The sequence below is a fragment of the Tachysurus fulvidraco genome, chromosome 3 (genome assembly GCF_022655615.1).
Source record: "Tachysurus fulvidraco isolate hzauxx_2018 chromosome 3, HZAU_PFXX_2.0, whole genome shotgun sequence".
In the NCBI taxonomy this organism is placed as follows: domain Eukaryota; kingdom Metazoa; phylum Chordata; class Actinopteri; order Siluriformes; family Bagridae; genus Tachysurus; species Tachysurus fulvidraco.
In genome coordinates, this window is record NC_062520.1 from 10,224,505 (window position 1) to 10,247,058 (window position 22,554).

The 22,554-nt window shown below is 36.7% G+C and overlaps 1 protein-coding gene across 5 annotated transcripts in view; it reads right to left on the minus strand.

Annotated features, from left to right (window-relative positions):
* Nucleotides 1-22,554, minus strand: part of slc12a7b (solute carrier family 12 member 7b) — a 69,204-nt gene that overhangs the window by 26,360 nt on the left and 20,290 nt on the right. For 4 of the 5 annotated variants that reach the window (XM_027149061.2, XM_047810909.1, XM_047810906.1 and 1 more), the window contains exons 2-4: nucleotides 2,779-2,870; nucleotides 2,185-2,316; nucleotides 767-916 (exon numbers count right to left, since the gene is read on the minus strand). In XM_027149061.2, coding sequence (XP_027004862.2) covers nucleotides 767-916; nucleotides 2,185-2,316; nucleotides 2,779-2,870 — 374 coding nt within the window. Of the gene's footprint in view, nucleotides 1-766; nucleotides 917-2,184; nucleotides 2,317-2,778; nucleotides 2,871-11,776; nucleotides 11,921-22,554 lie in introns of those variants that run through there. The other variant, XM_047810908.1, reaches the window with a different exon arrangement.

The following is a 22,554-nucleotide window of genomic DNA, read 5'->3' on the forward strand; positions in this document are numbered from 1 at the left end:
TGAATGATTCTGTAATCTCTGGCAAACAATATGAAAAGTAATACATCGGTCTGATTTAATCATAGGCTTTATGTTTTAGTAAAAAAAAAAATTTTTTTTTTAAAAATAAGCGTTGATTAAAAATGCACACTTACAGTGGATTAATAACTAGGAATGACCTGTGATGGCCATGCAAACCAAGCAATGTGATAAAATGTTCAACCTATGATGCACAGGCTCCCCGTGACCTGAGAAGTTCGGATAAGCGGTAGAAAATGAATGAATGCTAAATATGACATGATGCAATCAGAGGAACCTTTACTGCATTTGTGCATCCCTGAATTTCACCAAACGCATTTAATTATATGACATTTTTTGACCCAACAACGTCACAACACAGTGCCAAAGCAATGGAAAATATATTTTTTGTAAATAAGCATTCCCTCAAAAGTGGCAATCTGGACAGCGACACAAAAACAGGAAGCACGTTGCCACACTCAAAAAAGACGAGTTATCCTATTGTTTGCTCTGTGTTATAAATATACACCTGCTGAGAAGATTACACACCAAGCTGCCAAAAGTACATAAACTGCTAGAGTATTTTAAATGGAGAGGAAGGCAGACTAAACATCCATTTATTTATTCTATCACATACAGCTTTTTTTCTTTGTCTCTGGTGCACACTAAATGTATCCGGTTATGAATTGTGGCAAATGTCAAAATACTACAATCCAGCAGGACTAAAAATTTAAAGTGAATTTAAACTGTCAGAGCACAGCATACTTACACAACAGCAGCACATGGATACGATGATAAAGGCCTCCAGAATGCCTGCAGTTCCAACAATCCAGGTCATTCGCAGAAACAGGATGACCCCCAGGATATTCTGAAGGCAGGGCAGGTAGACGCCTATGAACGTCCCCATCTGCGGTCTCGTCTAAGCAAGATAGAAACAGAAAACGCAAGCTCTTTTCACACTCGATTAAATAAGCATTGATAACAGAATTTAAACTCACAGACACATTCAATTTAAGTGTATTGCAGTGTGTAATAGAGTACGGCTGGAAAATCCTGTTGTAAACACTAAATCCTGTTGTAAATACTGCAAGTAGTGTGCTACTATTTTCGACTTCTGAATTGTAATCATAGCTTAGAATTTTATGCATATGAAGTAATGTTTCTTTATGGTTAGAGAAAAATATGAAGAGAAGCAGAAATCACTAGCAATAATATGATAGAAGTGGAACATCGGACCTCGGACCCCAGGGTAAGCAGATTTCATGTGCCGGGGTATTGCTTTTTTATTTATAGTTGCCTGGCATACAAGTTGCCTGGCATACAAGGTTTAATAGCAGATTCGTTATAGTAGGAGTAGCTTAGCATAAAATTAATGTGACGTAAACGCCTACCACCAAACTGTGCATCCTAAAGGGCCTAAGGGTGTCTTTGTTGTACCACTCACAGCTTTGTTAGCATCTATAGCCAGTAAGACAGATTTAGCAATGTCATAACCCCCTCTAGTCATTTCTCTGTATGTCTGCAGCCTGACCAACAGGCAAAAGCCACATCATTCTTAGCACAAAACATGACAAAGCAATGAACCTCATCACTGTCACTACAAGGCAGCAAGTCCTGTGTGTGGTTTTCATGCCATGACTTAGCAACCATTTAGGAATTTTAAAAATGACGGATGTTATGTTGAAGAATCACACAAATAGAGGTTGGAGTTGGGCTGGTACCCTAGATACACATGTGGGAAAAACAAACTGAAAAACAGTTGTTTTGTATGTCGACATTCTTAATATTATTACAAACTGTGATAGGAGTGTTTACTTTGCAACTAGTTCTAAGTATCACCAAAAAATCTTCATGCAGGAATGTTTTTATTGTTATTGCAGTTTTTCATAAGAGGAACATGATCTACATTTACACAAGCCCATTACTTAAGGGTGCCAAAACATACACAATCCAAATAAATGAAAACAAAAGAGTGTGTTTTCTGTACACATAACCTGAAGACAAAAAAAATAAATAAAATATGATCCCGTTACACTGAAGAACTGAAACTAAAAACTAGAGATTAAAGACTTACACTTGAGTGAAGAACCTTGCGGATTTTATAAACGCCAGGTCATTCAAATTGTAAAAATTAAGCACTTTAATATTGAATTATAAACTTATGCCTTCTGAAAGAGTGTCACTTACTTTGACAGTTTTTTTCTTTGCACTCTCCTCTTCATCTGCCTCTTCATGTTCCCGAACCCCCTGTGTAAGGTTGGTGTAATTGGCCAGTTTGCTGAGAAGCGATGACACCATTGGATTGCTATCCATCTCTTCCTAGAAATGATAAAACTCATGCATTTAATTCCATTCCATCTAACCACTTATCCTACACAAGGTTGGAGGAGGGGGGCACCCTGGGTGCAAAATCAATGCATGTCTTGGAACTGGGGAAGGAAACCGGAGTACCCCGGAGAAAACACCCAAGCCAAGGGGCAACATTAGTATTATTTGTTAAAGGTTACAACTATAAGACAGGCACTGGAAATCATGGCTGGAGACCTGATAGTAACACACAAAACCAAAAGAGATGTGGGGAAAAGACACAACACAGTACATTTCTAATATCAATCATGCTGGTTGTTTGCCAGCCTTTTATTTTTTTTATAACCCACAAAAACAACATTGTAAATACAAGTATATATCACCTTTGTAGCACATTTAACCCATTGAGAAAAATATCCAACTGAATGACCAGTTAAAATCCTTATTATTAGCTTGACTAAATTAATAGCGTACCGCAAACAATTCCATGTTTTTTCCATCATATAGGCTTCCCTTGTCATTATCCGAGTTGATGAAGGGACTGCTTTCCTTGGGGTTTCCATCACCTGAGGCAAAACAAAGAAAAGCAGAATATTATACTTAGGTTATGTTTTTATATTGGATTCAGTTGCCTATGGAAGCAAAAGAACAAACATATTCCCTCATCATCTTCTTAATATACACCATGTAGTCGATCACATCTTTACAATATATCTTAAGTAAACACAGTGATGTTTATTCAGTTCTTATAGTGTATTGCTCGCTTTGTTAGCACACATCAGGTTAATCACAGACTCGAGCACACGCATAAGTTAAAACTGCACAATAACAGTCAAGAACAATCAATAACAGCTATAACATTTTTTCATAGCTTCCCATCTGGTCTGATTAATGAAGTGATGAAATTTCTTAGCTCTATGATGAAAACATAAAATGCTTTAAAATAAGAAACAGTTGCCTTCAAATCTAAAACAGAGACCACAGCATTAATCAAAAGTGATAAAGAGAAGCCCAGTATGAAAAAAAAAAAAAAACATAACCTCCTCAAATTGTTAAGCATTATAAGATCACTGTTATTGCCATTCGGTCATGGCTGTTGCTAATCCAAACCTCAGCATGAATGGAATTTTATGTAGCTAAACATACTTTAGTTGATTAAGCCCTTTAGAAGAAAAGCCAAAGTCCAGGATGGAAACATCTATTAGCTGCACATCATAATTTAAAAGTTTCTGCTTCTAAAATGCATTCTTGCACACTGTTAAACTGTGGCCAGATTTTGAAATCAGCAAACAAGCTGTGACATGAATCAGCCATTTATTTTCATCGCTGGCTCAATTGTATCTCAGTAATATTCATAATCCTTAAATAAAAAGAACAAAAAATGAATAATATTAAATGAATTTCATTTAATCTGTTCCCTTACATAATCCATTACATATAAAATGTTTTTGGTGCAATAAGAGATTATATATTTATATTAATCCAGCCCCATTATTTATGTAGCTTTCTGTGCTGTTTTCACGCATCGCTAAGAATTTCTCAAGGTATTAAACGCTGAATATAGCCTTAAGATAGCATAATTATACAGTGCTGGATTACTTGTTAACTAACTAATCAAATGTAGAACAAATGTTAACATCCTATCAGCTTAAACCAGTCTGGCCATTCCTTGACAAGAACAGAACAACCACTCGCTGGAGTGCAGGAGATCGTGAGGATACTCACACCAGACACTAATCAAATGTAGATTACAGGCCAAGACAGCGAGAAAGCTACTACAGTGAAAAGAGACTTTACTGTTTGCATGTATTACAGGAAACTTGGACCTTCTGCAGTGGCAGATTAGGATCAACTCAAATGGTCAAGCCGTTTCACACTATTGTTTTGATCATTCTCAAATAAACCCTTTATATTTTGTCTCTTTACTGTATGTTTCACAGACTAAACAAAATTCTCTATACAAGAATAGAAAAGTTTAACTAAGTCAGGGGTCGGCAACCCGCGGCTCCGGAGCCGCAAGTGGCTCTTTCATCCCTCTGCTGCGGCTCCCTGTAGATTTGGAAAATAAAAATTTAATTTAAATTTATTTTATTTTAGTTAGTTAGTCTTTAAAAAAAAAGTAATTCTAAATGCTAAGATTATGATGCTCTTGTAACATTAAAATAAACCGTGTTTTATTTTTTTGTCGCTCAAAATATGCGTCATAACTGCCGACTTGTGAAATCCAACACAGAAGCAGACACATTTTTGGTTTGTTGCAGCCGGCAAGTTAAAATTTTGATGTCATGCAAGGCTGTCAGGTGTCACACATTGAGAGTGACAGTCACGCATTTCGGTCTTTAATCACGCTCTCCAGCCACACATCATATTTCTCATGCAGAAAAACTTTTTGACTATTTATCATATATTTAATAAGCTGCAGCGCCCAAAATGCATCAGTCTGCACCACTGTCTGGAACCGCGCAGGAATCAAGCGCGTCTCCCCTGAAGTTATTTGTCGAGCCTGACACTTATCAGCCAATCAAAAAAGAGACTACACAATAGCCAATCAGAAAATAGCAATATCTGGGAAAGATTTAACCCAACAACCAATGAAAAAAATTGGGGTTGCGGGGGGGGTGGGGGGGTGGAGATGTCACGCTTGCCTGTATGCAAAACTTGAGAGCCGAAGAGGACACAATTACACATTGAACATTTTATTTGAAAGTAACCTTCAACCCAGCGTCTTTTTACTTAAGGTTAGTTCAAACTGTTCAAAATATTTTTGTTTGCCTGCAGAAATAAAATTGCGTTTACTTGGTAGCAGTTCATTGATTTCATAAATGCAACACACTACAGTTTTCTCTACACTTTCCATACAGGTAAAAAACGATATCTTCGTTTTATATGTCGAAAGGGTTTTGTGGCTCCGTGTGTTTTTTTTCTGTGGGAAACGGGTCCAAATAGCTCTTTGAGTGTTTAAGGTTGCCGACCCCTGAACTAAGTAAACAAAATGCAATGACGAAACTAGTGCAACTGAAAAAGAAAACCTGAGTACAATGAACGCAGTCCAACGAAGCCTGAAGCATTGATTTTCCTATAATTGGAATGTAAAAGTGATCAATGCTGTCCCTCAGGCTATATGGGTCACTCAATCCAACAACACCGATGGTCTAAACTGCAGCCTATGTTTTGCTGTTGTGGATTTCACTTTTGGATCGGTCATGTGCATAGAAACAAGTAATAGCTTTGTAAAGTATAGCAGACTTTTTTATAATATGCACTTTTTGGTTAGAATTATATGCTGTACATGTTTTACAACCTCTGGAAAGGAAAAAAAATCCATGGGTGAATGAAATGGACATAACAGAGACGGCCGAATAGAGGAAGGCCCTAAACCAAAGATTCTTGAAAAATCTAACTCTAACTCCAAAGCATTTCTAATATTCTCTGCATACACTATTATGTGATATAGGAATTGTATCAGTTAATGGTCCATAGCTGTTCCATACAAAAAGGCAGAATTACCTAATTAAATCTTGAGTGGGTTTGGTCTGAAGATTCAAGCACTAAACATTCATTTGCATTGTTGCAAATGCGTCGACTAACAAAAAACCCAAAGCAAACTCTTAAACCCTTAACCACTGACAAAAGGACAAGAGGATGTGTCCTGGGGTAAAATTACATTCACTAAGCTTAGAATGTAAGAATAGGCTGCCTGTGAGAAGCAAGCAACTTGGTTACATGCTTGTTTGTTAGTTTATTTAGTCATAATGCATTTTTTACTGTTTTAATGTTAATTATTGCCTGTATCCAATGGCAAAATGTCTCATTTTGGCTCAAAATGGACATGCCATCATCTAAAAAATGTATTGATCTAAAATATAATCACACCACATCGGATGGTTAACAAACTTAAAAAAATAAAAATAACCCCATCTGACAATATGAGACTTCATTAGATAGATCCAATATGTGATGCATCCTGGTGATGTCTGGACCCATAAATTCTGCTTCTCAGCTCATCGTTATTCAGATGGGAACAGTTTCTCAATTTGATGTCTGCAATAAAAAAATCTTAATATCTCTTCTGTGATAAAATGTCTGCATTGAGATGATTAAGAATAAACCTAGTAATTAGGTTCTTACAGACATTTATGTCGCATGCTGTTTATTTATTAGACCATGAAAATGATAATATTGTGCTGTGCAAAGGAAAAGTCTCTAAGATTAAATAAACTGATTCCAATATTGCTCTTAGGCTCTAATAGTTGGCTTTATTTTGTCTCAGTCTCAGACAAAGAAAGATCCAGGTGAAATTAAAATGATCAGAAAACAGCAGACAAGAATTCTTTAAATGGTTAAGTCTTCAAGGCAGATAGAAATGAAATGACTATAATAGCACTTGCAGCATGAATAAGGGCTTAAAGAATGGTGGTAATGTCTCAGTGGCAATTCAATCACAGCGATTTAAAACATGCTAGCGAGTTGCCTACAGTCTCTATTAGTAACTAAATCCTCTTTGAAACAGAACTTAATGTTCTAACTGTGAGTCTAATCCTGGCCCCTGGAGTCATTGTTGCTCTAGGGAAGGTAGTAGGAGTGACATCCTGATACGTCAAGACACGTCTATTATACACAGGGTTGCTAACCAGCAGTACACAGCACATCATTTTAATAAATCAGTTAAAGTTTATCAGCTGCTTGTAATTATAAAATCTAGATGATATCTGTGATATTTAAAAAACAATTATATGACTTACTAACTTTCTGTAGGTTTCATATTTCACAGCCCTAGCAGTGACAGTGAAAATCCCATTAAAGTAACAATGAACAGAAGTAATGGTCGTGTAAAATTTACACAGTTCAGGTTTGTGAGCAGGTGCAGTTTATTAACTATTTCCACACCTTAAATTGTTATCTGTGCAAGGGAACAAACCTCTACAACAAACCTTAATCTATACAGTGTAATCATATATAATGTAGATGTGAAGTTCATCTAGCTGAGTCTTCTGCCTAAGGCTCTAAGAAAAGCGCTTAAACCTGACATAATTAATTCCCTGTCATTAAGCTCCTTATAATTACAGACATGAGCCAATGCTGAACTTCCTTTTCTTAAAGCTACATGAACTGTGGATATTAACGAGGGCTAAGTAAACAACAAATGACACGCATGCTGCCAAATTAGAAAAAGTCAGAGAAATCAGCAGTGTGGACATGTTTTTGTACCCGAGATCAAACATGATCCATTCATACCACCAACAACATGGGAGACTTCATCTCTTACTGACATGTCCCCAAGTGCCACTATCTGTATACACATCTGAATTTTGATTTAAATCCATAGTAGGCATGACCTAAACCAGAAACACTGGAAAACACTGGGGAAAGCTCCAGCAGTGTCATGATTCAGGCTCTGACAATTCCTCAAACTCTGCTTTAACACTCGAGTTCAGCTTGCTCAGTTTAGCTGAATTGTGTTCAGCTGCCTGTGATATTTTCTAACAAATTCTGCTCGTTTCCAGCAAAATAATCAAACTACAAGCCTATTTTGAACCTTCTACTAGCTGCATCTAAGCAAACAGTTGACTACAGCCAGAATGCAGGCAATTACAGATATCTGCACAGGCATGTAACATTTGAAGATAATTTCTGTGGTTTGTCCATCTTTAGTATACCATATAGTGTAATTCACATGAGACATGTTCCACTTTCATTTACCAGGAAGAGGACAATGACCCAGTTTCCTGACCTGTTTGCATCACTGCCCGCATCACACTCACATATTCAAAGCCATAATCATGGTAAACAGTAAGTGTCATCTGGCTATGGATGGAGATCTATTCAAAACCAGACAAATTAGATACCAGGGAGAACCATGGAGAGATAACTGAACTTCTGACCTCAGGATCAAGAAAGCGAGGTCTGTTGAAGGACTCAAGTTTCTCATTAAGCCTGTTAGCGACTGTGGTATGACAGTCGGTAATAACGGACATAAGATTCTTTGAATTCTTCCCTACACTGATCCCCAGCAGCCCTCAATCTTACTGACCAGTGTAAATGACAGTAAACTCAATGTAATAAATGTACTGTAAATAGAACGTTTTCTTGCTTCAGTTGCACCAACCTACAAGGATCTTTAAACTTACATTAACATTTATAATAACATGACAAAATGTACATCAATATGATTTTTCATGATATTCATGTAGCACTGAGAGGAGTCTGGAAAGCAGGGTCTAAATAAAGATCATGTGCAAATGTGAAACTTTTTGAGTATTGCAAAAGAAGTACTATAATTAATATTACAATTCAATCCATTTAATTCGTCCAATAAAATGCAAAACATGGCATTGCATAGGTATTGCCTTAGAAATTCCTTTGAGAGACAGCATGAAGTCCAAAACGTTACTAGAACCTTTATGGATTGAAGTTAATATTAAACAGGCTCAATAAAATCTCAAAGCCAAATATCTTATTACACTGGTTGTGTCCAGTTTTGAGGGAGTTTCTGATCTTTGTGGTGCATTATCTGGATTTCTTTGTCAGAGTAAAATGTAGGTGCTTTCCCTGCTTGCACACTGATCACAATGTACACTCTTTAAATCCTGTGGTAAAAGTATGCCTAATAATCTCTTCTCTCTCTCTGACTGGACTTGCAGACCTTCTGCCTAACGTGATGCTGGATCCTGACACATCACCGTCGTTGTGAGTCCTCTTGCCCTCCCTGAATAATCAGGCCAAGAACTGCAGCTGGAATCGCAAAGACTGTCCTGCGTCAGCCCACTTTTCCACAAAACACTCCCACTCTCTCTCCCAATATCCTCTCAACCCACTGAAGAGCTTCTGATGTCATAGTATGAAGTTGCAGAAGGGTAATGATTTATAATCCCATTGTCAATTATCACCCAGGAGACGACGTTTCCCTTAGAAGTGTGGCTCCTTCCTCATGGGAGATTTTTTTTGCTTGTTTGCAGTGGATCTAAATCTACATTCGGATTTCTGATAAGCTGCTTCGTGACAATAATTTGTTAAAAGAGTTAAGGCTATGCCTTTGCTTACTCTGTCTGTAGCCACTTGCAAAGTTTCATAATGAGTACTAGGTTATAATCATATACTACAGCATTCGTGAACGACAAATCCGCTGCAATATTGTCTGTAGCATAAGTAGCCTGTTCTCATTAACATTTGTTCTCATGCTCTGATTGTGTCTAATAAACCAGTGTCTGTGATCCTAAAACTTTGATTAAATCTGTAACATAAAAAAAAAAAAATCACAATAAATCCTTTGAACCATGTGATCAAAAGTCTTCAATCCGATTTGTATTTGGGAAAAGTTTATTACTAAAAACGCTTATGAGACCTACTGCACCGACTTTTCACTAATGTCAATGCACAGTACCTGACATCCGCTATTAATATCCAAACAACCTATTAGAAATTCTGCACCAAGATTTCTGCAATCCAGCAAGGATCAAATGATATTTATCCATGGACAACATAATACAATACTCAAACAATGAAGACTCTCCAAATATTTGTTAAGATCGAGATAGCAAAGGTTAAGAAACTATATTAGTTTCTAAAAAGCATCTAGTGTTAAGATAAAGCAGAGTTGGTTTTTTTTTTTGTGTGTGTGTGTATCAAATTAGACAAATATTAAGTACCCATGCTGTATCTAAAATCACTCCATCACTTGGTTATTATGTTCTATATGTACTGTCCTACAGTATATCATACAGCAGCAAAGTCAAGACTGGATGGAGAGTAAAGAAGTTTGAATTTTTTTTTCTTTATTGCTAAGACACCTGATTACAGAAATGTTTATCTGTTTAGTAAATGAATATAAAAAAAAAAAAATGCACCAAAAAGATTCTTATAGATTTTCGTCTGTATGGAACACGTCACATGAAAAAGACTTTTCACACTTCAATTTAAATCCACGCTTAAATCCACATCGGTTGGTAAAAATACATCTTTACAGAGAACATCTGCCCAGATTCACTTAGAATTAGACTCTTGAACTTGGAACACAACTTGGTCTTCTGCTGTTGTAGATCCGCCACCATATGGTTTGGCATGTTGTGTGCTCTGAGATGCATTTCCACTCATCATGATTGTTTTGTGTAGGAATTTGAGTTAACATCCTATCAGCATAAACCAGTCTGGCCATTCCTCGAAGACAACAGAACAACCACACGCTGGAGTGCAGGAGAACACGAGGATACTCACACCTAACACTAACAACCATGACACAGTCAAAGTTACAGCAATCTTATTAAGCATTCTGATGTTATACAGTACATGCAATTGTGTTTATTAATTAATTTGGTTCTTTATCTGTATGATTTTTTGCAAGGTGTTGCCACGACATGATCAGCAGATTGGAAGATGCCATGCATGTGTAGAGATACAATTAAAACTCCTGGTGTTAAGTTACATTATAAAATATTTACGATGAACTACAATATAGCAAAATGCAGCGTCCTCAGAGTCCCAAGAAGAAGCTAAGCCTAAAAGGTTATCAAGACATTTTTATCAGCATGCATGCACTCATCTCTCATTGTCATACGGTCTTTTTTCTGTATGTGCATCTACATCCTCTGTATCACAACCCAAACACCTCTATATACTCTAGAAAACATGTCCGTATCCTTGCTGATTGAACACATTAACAGGTGACATGACTGATGTCCAATGAAGCTTGGACTTCGATCGCTCGCCTTGACAAGTTCACACAACGCTGCCTGATTTACAGCGCTGCTTCCCCTACGGAGCTGCACTGTTCTCATTTCAGCTGAATTTGCTGGGGGTTGCACCAGTCTCAGTGATGAATGACTGCAGGTGTATCTGAGGTGGACAGCAGTGGAGTCCTTGAGCCAGCCCTTTGCTTGACCTCTCAGAGAGACTGCAGAGGAATCATTCCCGCACTATTTTTTTCCCCTGGCACTAAACTAGACTATTTAAAATGACTGTAATACTATCCTGCAATGTAGTTTTGAATGAATGAATATCATTGAAATCTGGTCTAGTGGAAAATATTCTTAATACTATTACTATGACTATTTGTGATTTAAGAGCATCAGTATTTTGATACTAAACATGCGATCTATTTACTGAAAATCTGCTCAGCTATAACTCTAAGCTACCTAATGCACACCAAAGCTAAGTTTCCCTAAAAATAGCAAGAGACACAGTGCCAGACAATAAATAAAAAGAAGAAGAAAGAGGATGCCCTTCATGCTTTTCGTCCAACGAATAAACAACAGTACAGTGCAAAAAGCAGTACCAGCAGGTAACAATCAGGATATGTATTTGTATGCTGGATGCAAGCCTTTAATACATGCTTAATTATTGGGAACCATTTTACAAAAGACAGAGCTGTCAACTAAAAGTTTTCACAGGTAAGAAATCCAAAGAGAGCTGACTCAAATGTACTGCCCAACCTTACATTTCTGGAGCTGTCATTTTCAAATGACCCCTAGGCACTTACCCTGGCGTCGGGAGCTCTCTCCTTGCTCCATGCTTGATGGAGAGGAGAGGGCTGCGCTGTTAAAGCGGCTGCGTGCAGGTTCCCCAAAGCCTGAGCTCAGGAAGGTGGTATGCTAATCTCTGATTTGAAGATCAGCTACTGTCACACAGCCAACCTGACGCCAGTGACACATCAGATGCTGATCCCTGAACATCGGCACTAACAGACTAACAGAGAGGGAGGAGCCAAAAGGATAGATGAAGGAGAGGGAGAGAACGAGAGAGAGGAAGCTCAAAAAAAAAAAAAAAAAAAAAGATGCACTGCTGGTCACAACGAGGCTCTAAACAGCAAAAGTGAACAAAGAGGGCGGAGGGAACAATAGTGCTGGCCAAAAAATTTAAGTAACAACTAGAACTGAAAATAAAGAAGCGTTTTGTTTTTTTATTCTACCTATCGGGTTAAATCCCTTAATATTTTAATCTTTGATGTCTGGCAAGTTCCTCTATGCCAGATTTCACACGTGGATCAAGTGACTATCATGGAAAGATAATCTGTACAGTATTTCTGTTTGCTGGTGTTAAAAGTTACACAGTTACACTTCATGTAGTCTGATCGGTGTTAACCACGTTCATCAACTTCATCGGGCATGTGAAGGAAACAGTAATCACTTAACAAGATTAGTAAAGTCCTGTTCTTTTTATAAAACACACAAACCAAAAGTGTAGGCAGCAGGAACACCTGAATAACATTTATACATAGAATTTGCCATATGTTTTTTTAATGTTTAAAAAAAAATAAAAGACAGGATTAATAGTATAACACTTAATACAGCATTCATAACACTCAGTGCTCATAACATTTGTTAGCCACTTTCCAGTAAAAATCATAAACATCCCTAATTGGATTGAAATAATTGTGTTTGAGGTCATTAGATTTCTGCTTGGATGCAGAAACCATAGCACAGTATAGAATTTAATCTGCACCATATACAATTAAAGAATGTCATAAATAATAATAATACAGTAAATCATAGATCTGCAAGTCAAGGCTTCTGTGAGATTTTATTTTGTTAAAAGTATAGAAAAAAAACATTGAATTTTATTGATCTTTACTTCTCTCAGTTCTTATAGTCATTTATTTTTGTTTTTATTTTTTTATATATCAGCTAGAATGAATTAAATGAGTTTTATCGAAACTTCAGGGTTTTTAAATCATGTCTTCATTTCTTAGTTACGGTCTTCAATCTACTAACAACTGCGAGTGTGCAATTTTGCTATATGAGAAATTTATGTCAAGTAAGTGACATTTTGGACACGATATAGAGGAAGGCTTGCGTTTATTTTTGCAAAATTAACGCGAATTTATCCTAGATTAAATTTAATGCACTTTAGCTAGCTAGCTTAAATTCCTGTTAATGGTGCTTCCTGTCCAATCAGCATCCTTTCTTCTGTTTCATCTTCTTCTGTGGAGTTTTCATATTTTAACGAAAAGATGTACTCCTATAAAGGATGTCTTGCTGTGTCCGCTGATGATGCTGATAACGCTATTGTAGTAGCCGTATCAAACTAGTAAACCGTATCAAACTAGTCCCATTTTATGATGGGAGGAAATACACAAAGTAAAGCGTCCCAGTGAGGTTATACTAATTATAGACACTCTTGTTATGCTGCTCAACCAATCAGATTAGTGAACTGGAACTTACTGTTGTACATGTGGTCTTCGAGAACAACAACCTTCGAATCAATACACAATTGTTGGACTGTATATTTATAATCACACCCAAATGAGGATGAATCTTACTTTACCATCTAAGGGAGTTTTTCCTCGTCACAGTCGCCTTATTTCACCTCAGGCTTGCTCATTGGGGATAAATACAAACACATTTAAATACAGGTCTGATAATAATCTTGAATTTATGTCTTAATATTAATTTTGGAATAATATTAATTATTTGTTTGTATTACCTTTCTTATATTCTGTAAAACTGCTTTGAGACAATATCCATTGTTAAAGCGCTATATTAATAATATTGAATTGAACTGTTTAAAATGTATAAAATGTGCATAAGATATGAATAATTGAATTATGTTCAAAAAACAATCTGGACTGTGGGGAATCGTAGAATTTATTTTACAATTAAAGAGATATTTTACTTGAACATCCAGGAAAACAGTTTCTCAGTGTATTTCATTCAAGCGAGGAAAATCTAAATGGGTTGTTCTTCACATCAAAACGATGCATTAAACCGATCCTCTAAATTATCCTAAAATGATTTCTTTTTTATACTTTTTCACTAGCTTGTTATCGTAATCTGTAAACATTTCATAATAATGTACATTTCATGATGTTGCCAATAATCTGACTGAAAAATGACAAGTGGTGGCTGCTGTAATTTTTTTTAATTAATAATATGCTTCTAAATGTACATTGTCAGAGGTGTGATAAACACAGAATCCTGAATAAACGTGTGAAATATTAAATTCAATTTCCCTCCAGAAGTCAATAACCCAGACCAGGAAACCACAATTATTGACCAGCAGATTAGTGGCGTACCATTAATAACATATCTGTGCCATATTGTGTACTTAAGGATGACAGCGCCGTACATTTATTGCACTGAGTGTGTCAAAAACAAACGATAAACGGAACACTCTAATTACTCTAGTAATTTCCAGTGCAATCCATGGCGCATACAGAGTGTGTGAGTTTAAGTGTGTGCGTGCGTCTGTGCAATATGTACTCAGGGAGGCAAAAGTAGTCATTACATGTCGCAGCTTGAAGCCTTCAGCCACAGAAGACTTAAATGACGGCAAGTTTAAGGTCAAGAGGGAGTTTTTGTCAAATGAGTATAACGCTGACATGCAAAAAATAACCTTTGAATGTTTATATATTAATATAAAGTGAATAGAAAGAATTGAATATAAAGAATAACAGGGCAGATTTTGCATCCACCAGAGGGCATCACCGACAAATAAAGTGGTGTCCACGTTTAGTTTCTTGTCTCACTATGTATCATGATTTTTTATTATTTTTTTTATTTAGTTAATTTCATGGACTCTTCTCAATTAAAAGAACCGAGTTACTCTCAATGCCTTTCGAACAGCATAATAAAAGTCAGCGTAAAAAACTTTAAAACAAATAAAAAAATAAAAAAGGGTCCTGAGTGCCTAATGAACAGCAGGCACCAGGTGTTTTCCAGTCTGGCATGGTGAGGGTGAATCCAGCTGGCAAGTTCTCTACATCAGCAATAAAAGTCCTTACAGAAACAAAGCAGTTCCTTACAGATGTAGTAGCGCAGTGAATACACACACAGGAGCTAAAGAAAAAATAAAAAAATAAAAACTGCACCACATTCCGCACACAAGCCTTCCTGCTGTACAGACACTATACTGACTGCAGACAAGCAAGTCTACCCACTGTCAATGTTTTACAGATGCTATAGTAAAGAGCACACTAGAGGTAACAGTAATAAGCAGTGTTCATTTTAATGCAGAATTTGTTTATCACTTCAGCTCTATCCTGAGGAGAAAAAGGCGTCACACGATGTCATAATCTGATCAAATACTTGTTTTTCCTGATTTCTGTGTCTGCAAAAACATGCCTTCCAAAAAAGCTAAAAACATGCAAAACACAGTGACAAGGAAAGAAATACACCATCATATGAAACAACCGGGTGGTGTGATGTACTGTAGCCTGACACAAAGCATTATTGTTTACACTCTGAGGTTGGTATTTTCCAATAAAAAGTAATAAGTGTGCTATTCATTTTGTACCACAGTAATTTTCCAACACATGACGACATTTTAAGTTATGAAAGAAAGAATGACATTTGGGAACACTTATTCCCATTCCTTTTTCACAAAGAGATTAAGAAGATGCCGAAGATCATGAAGATGCAGATTTTCATGTTACCAAAAAAAAAAAAAAAAAAAAAAAAAACCGGGAAGATCTCAGTGCTTAACGCTTTGTGTTGGTATATTATAGCTTTACCTCTAACTGATACAAAGTGCTTATATTTAATTTAATACAATTCAGTTTTAATTGTAGAGGACTATAACAATGAAAGATGCCACAAAGTAGCTTTATAGAAATATTATATGTTAAATATTATTATGTAAATGATACCTTTTAAATGTATACCTAACGTGTTAGATAGTGATTATGGTGGTGAGGAAAAACTCCCTGAGACATTATGTGGGAAAGATCTGAAAAGTAACCGGGCTCAAAAAGGAAGCCATCTTCATCTAGGTGACACCTTCATATACCTTCATCAGGTATAAGATAATGTGATTGTAAATCATTTCCCTTCTATAACTTTGTACTATATGGTCAAAAGGTGTAATTGTGTAACCAGGACATTTATTCATAGTTCATTCACTTAAGTCTGCTTTATTGAAGTGATCAGTTTATGGCTGATGGACATGACACTCCATGAATTGATCATAGCAAAAAAAAAAATCTGCTGTATCCACCATCCACAGTAATCTCATGTATCTCATGTCATTCTCAGCAGCAGTGAGCAGTGTCTAATGGAACTCCAAGCAGAGCAGAAGTAAGGCATCAGGCTGGATGAAGCAGGTCCAGAGAGAAGTGGTCAGGTTTACACAAGACTTCATCCATAAACGCTAAATAAATGCCTCCTTACAGAAAAACGTCCCTGTGTTAACTTCACTAATTACACACATTTTATAAAACGTTCTGTTAATGTGAAACGTTTACAATCCAAGTTAAAGCTAATGGTCAAGTCTTGATTATTTGAGCAGCCTGAGATTAATCATCAGATACCACATTCATATTATGTATATACAGTTTATGAGGATACACATTTTTTACTTAATATTTAGCCTGGATTTCATTATCTTTATCATTAGTCTAATCTTAAGTATTTATTCATTCATTTGCAGTATGTCATTTATCCATGTATATAAAACAGGACATCGTTCTCCTAGTTCACCCAGCTGCGTTATGACATTATATAAGCCTCTGTTCGGAAAGATGTGGTGTGTTTGTGCGTGTGTTCTGCAGTCATATTCTAATAACGTCACTTGCACATGGAAGTCCATAAATCTAAAGGCCATTATTTTTACAGTGCGTTTATCATGGAAAATAATGTCATGTCAATGATTAAAAACGTGATGAATCGCACACTGTTAGTGTTCACCTCGCCCCATGCTGCTCCAATAAGCTCAGTAGTGGTGTTTTTTACATTTATCTTACACAATTTCCCACATACTTGAACCCCAGTGTCGTCTACTTTCCTTCCCCCAGCTTTAAAAAAAAACCAATCTTTTTTTAATTAATAAAAAAATTGATGGGCTCAGGAGCTCTGAGATGATTGAATAAATGGTATTCTCTATCATGTCCTCCTTTCCTCTTCATAAATTAGACCAAGTGTAGGCCATCTGGAATTTATCACCCCTCCTGTGACTTGGCTGTTGTGCTATGGACCAGGAGGACTTCATTACAGTTTTACATGACTTCAGTTTTCTCTGTATCAGATGTTCTGGGTCTAGCCTTTGGGGGAAGGGGAAAAGGGAGTTAGGATGTTTCTAATAATTAGTAAACCGTAGCCTATTTTAAGCATCCATTTGGTTAGCTTTGAAGTCAGAGTTCATTTGAAAAGTTGATAGACTTAGAAGATTGTGCAATGTTTTTATCATTAACACCTATACTGTTTGAAATTGAAATGCCAGTTGAACCCAATAAGTATTGACCTTCCAGACCAACAGCCTTGATCAGCAGTGGGCTTTTTAAAAATTATTTTCTCTGTAAATAATAAAAAAAATTCTTTTCTCTGTTTTGACAAACACTCTTAACTCGATCGAGTACATTTTGTCTATTATTTGTGTCTTGTTTTAATCATGTTCTCTTATTCCTGACATGTTAGAGAGTGTGTGTGTGTGTGAGGGAGGGAGAGACAGTGTGTGTGTTATCTGAGAGAGAGAGAGAGAGAGAGAGAGAGAGAGAGAGAGAGAGAGAGAGAGAAAGAGTGTGTGTGTGTGTGAGAGAGAGAGAGAGAGAGAGAGAGAGAGAAAGAGTGTGTGTGTGTGTGTGAGAGAGAGAGAGAGAGAGAGAGAGAGAGAGAGAGACAGTGTGTGAGCGAGAGAGATTGAGAGACAGTGTGTGTGTGTGTGTGTGTGTGTGTGTGTGCGTGCGTGTGTGTGAGAGAGTGAGAGAGTCAGAAAGAGAGAGAGAGAGAGAGAGAGAGAGAGAGAGAGAGAGAGAGAGAGAGAGAGAGAGTGTGGGCATGTTTGTAATTGAACAGGACACAGCCCCTTGCCTGATAAGTGTTCAGCAGATGAGGTCAGGGTCAGAATGTGGATGTAGAGCACATGGCAAATACACACAGGCCTCATCCATGTGCCCCTTCAGCAACTTGTATCAGAAATGAGAGATTATACAGTAGCAGTCCACATGCCAAGGTTTTTAAGGGTTTTACTATCAGAGCGGATTTTAACATTTAACCAGGTCACATATTCAGCCACCTTTATATTAATCCCTTTACATTCTAGTCAGGAAAAGATAGAAGTGAAGTCTATTATATTCAGGTTTGCTCAGGAAGTCATTTTAACATTAGAATTTGTCACAAAGCAGCTTTACATTAATGTGTATGTACTTTTAGATCCTTAATGAACAAGTCAGAGGTGACAGTGGCAATAAAAAAAGAGGGTATGAGGAAGAAACCAGGAGAACAATCATAACTTAGACGAGATCCTATCGGGGAAGGTGGGATTATAAATCAACGACAAAGTCTTTAAACTCACAGCAGCAGTTCTGATACTGCGTACACACTAGAAAGTGAGAAATTGCTTGTGTTGGAGTTTGTCTCTTGTGTTTTTTTTTGTCTACTGACAGCTCTCTCACTTTCAGCTTTTGCACAGCCTGATTTTAAGCTTGGATATTACTACAAAATCTATACTTTAATGTACAAATCAAACACAGAACTTTGTGATTTTTTTTTTTAAAGGTTTTATATAATAAGTGGACTGTAAGAAAAATATGAAAAATATCGTATTTGAGCTCCAAAGAGTGAGAAACAAAATGGTTAGTGTAGACTTTTTGGGTACAACTTCATTTAATAGGATTTCAAATGTTTGACTTTTTCACTTTATTGCCCTGTACTGTAGCTCAAATCTCTGTCACTTTGTGTAATGAAAAACAAACAAACACACAAAAACAACTTAAGATCTTAGACTGAAAATAAGAAAATTCCCCAGGAATGGAAAAACCATTATAAAGTTAAAATAATCCATTTGCTTAGCACAGTAAAAATAGTAAAACCCAGTATACAAATAGGGAATGGAAGCCTGTAGGACTTGCCTCTACATGAAATGTTTCATATACAGTCGAGTGCGAATGTTTGCATACCCTGAGGTCACAGTGCTGTTGTTTCTCTGTATCTTTTCCTTTTCACTTTAGTGTATTAACTGTAGCTCTGTATTATCTTGAAGAAATTTCTTGATATCAGTTAAGATGTTTATATCTTTCTTTCTGAATATAACAGGATTATTCTCTAATTATTTTATGACCAATTTTTGCTTTCATACCTGCTCTGTTTAATCCCCCTTTATATGTTGAAGATGATAATCCTTCCAGATGATTTTAGATCATTCTTCCTTTTCTAAAACTTGCTGACTTTTTGCTTTCTCTCTTGATAAAAGGACACGTCCGTGTTTCAACTTCCTGATATTCTATGGGTTTTGTATAAAGATGTATTAAACTTTCAAAATATTTTTTCATTCAAAAAATCATGTGATATTCAGACTTTCAATCTCAGCTGTATTTCAGCTTACTTCCTGCAGTAGCTTTAAATCTTTTTCGCTTGATATGTAATACTTTTTGTTTTCACCTAAACAGCCCTACCAGCAGCTACATAATGCCATATTTTCTTTAATGCCAACTCAACCATACCATGAAGTGCCATCACTGATCTATTATCAGCAAAGACAGAGCTGCAACATGTTTTGGGTGTTTGTAACATGTACATGCAGAAAATCAAGAGATGGGTTCTCACACACACACACACACACACACACACACACACACACACACACACACACACACACACACACACACACACACACACACACACACACACACACACACACACACACACACACACACACACACACTCTCATGGACCAAATACATATTGGTTAAATTGGTTTATATTTAAAGAGAATCTACTTCCCTGACTAGCCTTTCTGATTCCTCTCTCATGAACCTAAGACCAACAACGTCACCATGTAATTTTAATGAGAAACCAGAAAACACAAAGTCCTCGGGCCTGAAGGATCTCCCAGCTACCAGTTTCGTCCCCCAGTCCAAAGACGTATTGTAGCTTGGCATCTCTAATTTGTCCGAGTGTGTGAGAGTATGTGTGTGATTGTGCTATGTGATGGGTTGGGATACTCTTCAGGTTGCTCATTGCTTGTGTCCCTAGTCCCATGGGATAGAATGTCAATGCACACTACAGTCATAACTGCACTGTTATGAAATAAAAAAATCAATATCTTCTGACCATTCAGACTGCAGTGTAGCTCCAGCTTACACGATTGCATTTGATTATAGTGTACACTAGAAGTTTTTTACCACCATTGTATCAGGCCTGCTCATTAGGGGTAAATATAAATAAAAAATTGAAACTTGATCATTTTTATATTCCTGTGCTGCTTTCATAACATTGAAATAAAAAAAATATATTGAACAGAGCAAATGACTATGTTTGAAAACTACCCCAAGGTTAGTACATTTCAGTAACAAGAACAGACCAGCATGCCCCGGTAATTTTTGTTGCCCTCTTTTTCACTGCGATTGCGAAATGCTACGTGTTATGGCAATGCACTGAATAACAAACAGAACTGAAGCAATGCTTAACAGGCTGGAATTGAAAATTTAATAGGATGATTTAGGTCTAGGAAGGTTATGAACTGTTCTATTAGAAATAACTCCCACAGTTATTTGCTGCCCCCAGGGCAACCCAGAGGAAAAAACAAAAACAGATACAGATATGTGGGAAAACCAAATAAAGGAGGGGAAAAGGGCTCGGTATTAATGGCACAGCTAGTGCTCTGTGTATGGAGTTTAAACCAAATTCTACATAAGAAATACCTGTAATGAATGGATGTGAAAATTTTCACTGCACAGGGTTGAGGAGGAGGAAGGAATACAGGATGCTATCCGTTTGCATTCTCCGTTACACACACCCCAAAAAACACCTATAACCTGAGCTTAGGAACAAACCAGGAAAATGTGACCTATTAAAATATACTGGGTCTAAATCTATTTAATTATTCAGGTCCTAAAAATTCAGGTTAAAGAAATGAAAGCTGTGAGAGTTTCTTATTAGAAAACTAGAGACTATTCTGGACTTATTATTACAACTAAAACATTCAAGCTAATCTCTCAGTATCTTTCAAAAAGATCAATATTTAGGGCATGGAACCTATATAATTAATTCAGACTTGGTCAAAAGCAACACAACACATCCAAGTTCAGAGATTTCTAGAAACGTGTCAGGGCCTGCGGTCACGGTTTGGCACTTTTTTAAATCCTACTCCTGTCCACTCCAATAATTTCCTAGTGAACCTACTGTAGTGGTTTAAAAAATTTTTTAAATAAATTTTGGAAAAACAAGCAACTGTGTCGGTTATCAAAAGAAAACAATTCCTAAAGGTGAATCAATCAATTTTGGTAAACGTGTCCCTGAGCACCGCTCGAGCGTCTAATACGTTCCCATATTTATCAGCATAGCCTTGTTTATCCTGTGAGCTTCATACCTGACTCCATGCTCTCTCACCTGCATGAAAATAAAAACCAACTGCTCCTGTGACTTTTTTTGCACTTCTATTGTGATTGTTTTTGTAGAAACCTGAGTCATCACCAATGGTCACACTGTACATGTTGTTCCTGAGAACTGATCAATTAATAACTCACAAACAGCTAATTGTAACTGAAAAACTTGTACAGCACTATTCAGACAATATCATCAATTATTTATTATTTCATTCTGATGCTGTTCATTATTCACAGTTTCAAGTGTAGTATCACATATCGGTTCAGTTGTTTGTGAGATTACTAAATCTCCTCCTCCATCCCACCTCCTTCGACACCACAGGACTCAATAACACTTTTTCCTGGCATGAATGTCTCTCTATATGCAAAATCTGTCTCTGCACTTGCCAAGCAATGTAACTAAATATAAACATATTTCTTTTTGTATACATGTACAAGCAAAGCTGCATCTCAAATGATATACTACACACTATGCACTATGTTCTCTAGTGTGCATTTTAGAAGGGTTAAAATTTAACTCTAACGTTTTTTTCAATGTCAAGCGCATGTAATGGGACACTGCTAACTTTAGCAGAATGGTGAATGTTTAAAGTGGTAAAAAAAAAAATCACACATGAGCTAATATAAAATCCGTTCCTAAGTGTTGTCGGTTATCTTGAACATTTTTTTTTCCTCATCCAACGCCACCGCCTAGTAGCTCGGACCCTCTTCTGCTACGTACTGTATGCAAAGCTACAAGCACTGAGTTCATGAAGTGTCTAACATTCCACACTTCTGTTTTCATGGATGAATTAGTGCCTCATCAGATTATTTGAAGTGCACTTCTTCTGCTGGTTGGAATTTTAAGTGTGAAATTTTAAGTGTGGAACACAATTAGCATTGAATATCGCATTGATATGCGATTTCACAGCTAATATCATTGTCACAGGAGCGGTTATGTGCCATGTGCTATGCTGAATGTCTCCTAAGTTGAAAATACAAATGCACAATTGTGTGTCAGATGT